The 3,818-nt window shown below is 51.4% G+C and overlaps 2 protein-coding genes across 3 annotated transcripts; one reads left to right on the top strand and one right to left on the bottom strand.

Moving 5' to 3' along the window:
* Window positions 1-160: 160 nt before the first annotated feature.
* Window positions 161-2,282, top strand: PV07_12758 (the record flags this gene model as incomplete). Of its 2 annotated transcripts, none has more annotated exons than XM_016400320.1 (2): window positions 161-1,137; window positions 1,316-2,282. In XM_016400320.1, coding segments are annotated over 2 exons (1,699 nt in total), but the record flags the coding sequence as incomplete, so codon positions are not given. The 2 variants fall into 2 exon arrangements, with proteins under 2 accessions (XP_016242034.1, XP_016242035.1); XM_016400321.1 differs by having other exon boundaries at window positions 161-1,262.
* On the bottom strand, window positions 2,260-3,797 carry PV07_12757 (uncharacterized protein). The gene is made up of 2 exons (XM_016400319.1): window positions 3,518-3,797; window positions 2,260-3,463 (listed from the first exon to the last, which is right to left on the bottom strand). The coding sequence occupies exon 2, from the start codon at window positions 3,345-3,347 to the stop codon at window positions 2,397-2,399; it is 951 nt and encodes a 316-aa protein (XP_016242033.1). The 5' UTR covers window positions 3,348-3,463; window positions 3,518-3,797; the 3' UTR covers window positions 2,260-2,396.
* Window positions 3,798-3,818: the final 21 nt, after the last annotated feature.

Genomic DNA, 3,818 nt, shown 5'->3' with positions numbered 1-3,818 from the left:
GGCCTACTAGCGCCGTTCGATGGCCTTCGGCCGAAGGCCCTCGGAGTACCTTCCCTGACCGTCATTACATAGCCTTGGCAGGGCCGTCAGTCACAAATTTGAAGCCGTTAGGTCACGTGTTAAGACAAAAGTTTTCGACCTCGAGCCAGCGCAGGTGAAGTAAACATTTGTGGTCAATACCGCGCAATTTCCGACACTGTGCTATCCCAAGCGATTCGAGTTCGCTGACCAGGGTCACCTCGGCGATAGTTGACTTCCTAGCCGTCATGCCTCGTGCTCTCGAGCTACCGGAAGACTTCAGCTCCAAAACGCCAACGTCGTCCACTGTTCACTCTGTTGTTACAGATCTAACTATACGCTTCTCTCCTTCGAACGTGCCTCCTTCCTCCTGCGAACTGGACCCGCGAAAATGGCGCCGTATAGAGAAGGAGCTTTACCAATATACATCTCTAACGACGGCTTGGTTGTATGTCGAGCTAGCGGATGAGGAAGAGATTGCGGCTCAGGATCTACTGGTGATTGTGGACATCGCGGTCGGCGAGTCGCCTTCCAACTGTCAGCCAGGTCGTTCTTGGGAGGGTCGACCTTGCGGAATCTGGTTGTTGAGAAGCAAATACCCTGGCCAGAAAGACCGGGCTGTGACAGCGGTGGACATTCTCTTTGGTATAGATGCTGTTGACCCACGACCACGATGGGCTCTCATGCAATCATCGCTTCAACTTCACGCTCAGCCAGAGGCACCAGTTGCAAGGTTGAGCATACTCCGTGGTAGGGTCGAGCCGCCGCCGCCAGATGCTCAGACGGCATTGAGGGTCAGGAAGGACGGCACATTCAAGATTGTCCAGATCTCCGACACACACATGGTCACTGGCGTCGGAGTGTGTAAAGATGCTATCGATGCCCGTGGGAAGAACCTGCCAGAAAGCGAGGCTGATCCACTGACCGTAGACTTTATCGGAAAGATCTTGGATGCCGAGAGACCAGACCTTGTTGTTCTCACTGGAGATCAGTTGCACCACGATATCTCCGACAGCCAGTCTGCTCTCTTCAAGGTGCTTGCTCCTATTATCGATCGTTCGATTCCATTCGCAGCGGTCTTCGGCAATCATGACAGTGAGGGCGACCATGCATTGTCACGTAAGTCCCTTTCTTTCCGCAAGGTTGCCAATTCACAGAGCTAGCGATCTACAACTCACTTGGAGTTGGCACATTCCCACCAAAAGGGTAGACTACTTCCTCCGCGAGAGGGTTATGCAACCCCAGTAAGCTGGGTCTTGGGAAAAGCAGCCGTCCATCCTTGCTGACTAGATTAAAGGTAAGGAACAGATGTCAATACTTCAGAGTCTGCCAGGTAGCCTGTGCGAGTCAGGCCCGGAACAGGTCGATGGCATAGGCAACTTCTATCTTCAAGTCCTGGCTCCCGCCCCGTCACAGCTCCCATTATCGACTTTATATTTCTTCGATTCACACGGTCAAAAACAGAGTAAGACACGAGATCCAGACTATCACGCGATCAAGGAAAGCCAAATCGAGTGGTTCACGAAGACAGCCCTGGAGCAACGAAGGGCGCGTGAGGAGAATGGTAACGACAGCCGCTTTCACATATCTCTAGCTTTCCTACACATCCCTCTTCCCGAGTTTAAAGACCCCCGTCTTAAGATCCGCAACGGCCACCAAAGGGAGCCGCCTGAGTGTCCGAGTTACAATTCCCGTCTCTACGACGCCTTAGTCAGAGGAGGCATATCAGCAGTAGGCTGCGGGCATGATCACGTGAACGACTATTGCGCCCGGCTGCCCCAACCACCGCGGCAGGATAATGAAAAGCCGGCGCAGCCTGGCCCGTGGCTCTGTTATGGAGGTGGCAGCGGATTCGGGGGATACGGTTCGTATGACGGAACGGGATGTCACCGACGAATACGGGTTTGGGAACTCCATACGAACACCGGAGGCTTAACGACGTGGAAGTGGGTCGAATATGCTACGAATAGAGTTGACGAGCTGGTGCTTGTGGAAAGTGGTGTCGTAGTTGACCCCTAGGGTCAAGAAGATGAAGGCTGGAGACGGAGCTGAAGCTATATGATGTAAGAGAAGATATATGGAGACTGCCGGGTAGCTATTAGAGCCTCCATAGTGCTTGAGCACTAGAAGACTTTCCAAACCTCACAGAGTCGTCGATTTGAACAGTTATCCCAGTTTGCGAATCTCAGTGACGGGAGAGCAACCTTTTGTGTGTTCTTCGAAGGAGGTACAGAGAAGAGCAATGTTGATAAAGCGAATATCATTGGCTGACATTCACTTAATATTTGATCCAAATGCTCTCCACTAGAGTATATAACTGTAAGTATATATGTGTATATATTTTGGCTTCTCGCGGTGACATCTCAACAAGGCAAGCCTTACACCTCATCAAGCAGCTCGACCATTTTATCGCCTCCCATCAAATCTTCTATTTCTCCCTTCAGTTTGTTCGCGGCCTCTTCCCGGCCCCAACCTCGAAGCCAACCTTCCAGAACAACCATGAATTCAGGGACCCAAGAATGTTGCCTTCCCCATCGCCCCGCAATCATCTCTATCGCCTGTCGCATAGTCTTCTCAGCTGCCGGAGCGTTCCCTCGGCCGAATTGACTCTGAGAAATGATTTTCAGAGATTCTATCCTCTCAACGATCCTCTGAGCATAGATCTCATCCCTATCGAGGAGTGAAAGGACTTCCTGCGCTGTCGTCTCCGCGGCGTCGTAGCGTTTCTGTCTGTTCAGATTATGCGCCAGGTTGAGCATCACCCGCGGGGTCGAGACTTTAGATATGCCTCCGAACTGACGAAGGAGATTTTGAAGAAGCCGTTGTTCTTCAAGACAATCCGTAGGCCCGTACACCCGCTTTATATAATCGAGACGAACAGACACCGCGAACCGATTGGATGCTCCAAGTTGCCTATCGAGAGTATCAATCATACACCTCCAGGTTTGGGCCATGGCCTCGCCAAGAGACTCCTCGTCAAGTTCGCCGAGGAGCTGACATATCCGACCCCAAGGATGCCCTTCCTTGGTGACTTTGAGAGACATGTCTCGGATGAAGCCACGGAGGTATGAAGTCACATCAGGATGTCCGGTTTGTATAAGGTGGATGAACACTTCGAGAAAGCAGGCCAGAGTTCGAGGATGCTCGGCTCGAACCAATTTTTCAACAAGATCACAGGCTTTCGAAAGTGCGCGGCCAAACTCGAAGTTCAATCCCTTTCCATGGAGCAGAGTAGCAGTGAAGCAATATGAGTCGAAATTTTCGCATAAGTTATTATGCATTGGTGCGCCAGACGGAAGGAGAAGGGTTTCATAGGCGTCGAATTTCATGTTTTGACAAGAGATATCGAAATATTTCTCGGTCTCGCCGAGAAGATCCTCCGACACCTTCAAAGCATGTGGAGTAGACGGTGACCGCGACACTCTAGAATAGCTTGAGAGGAACTCTCGGAGGATATCAGTTACACTAATTGGATTTCGAGACCGAAAGGAGTTCTAACCTTGTTGTCCCTGTGGAAAGAAAGGAACATGAGAGAGTGTATCATGTTTTGAGGGTGCATTCAATCGCCTAGGCTGATCTCGAGTGCCCCGAGGCACTGCTTGAATGGAGGTCGAGTGTGTCGTACCCTTCTTTAAAGATGGTTGTCTCCAGAGTGACTGTTCCGATTTCTCCAGTCTCGCTTGCCACTGTTGCGGGAACTGTTCTCGTTCTTGCAGGACCTGTTCTCGAGGAACTTGTGGTTCTCCTGGAAGCTCTTCGTCGTCGTCGTCGTCGTCGTCGTCGTCGTCGTCGTCGTCGTC

The sequence above is a fragment of the Cladophialophora immunda genome, assembly GCF_000835495.1.
Source record: "Cladophialophora immunda strain CBS 83496 unplaced genomic scaffold supercont1.121, whole genome shotgun sequence".
In the NCBI taxonomy this organism is placed as follows: Eukaryota; Fungi; Ascomycota; class Eurotiomycetes; order Chaetothyriales; family Herpotrichiellaceae; genus Cladophialophora; species Cladophialophora immunda.
Note: the sequence above shows the minus strand (reverse complement) of the source record. Positions and strands in the feature narration are given on the sequence as shown.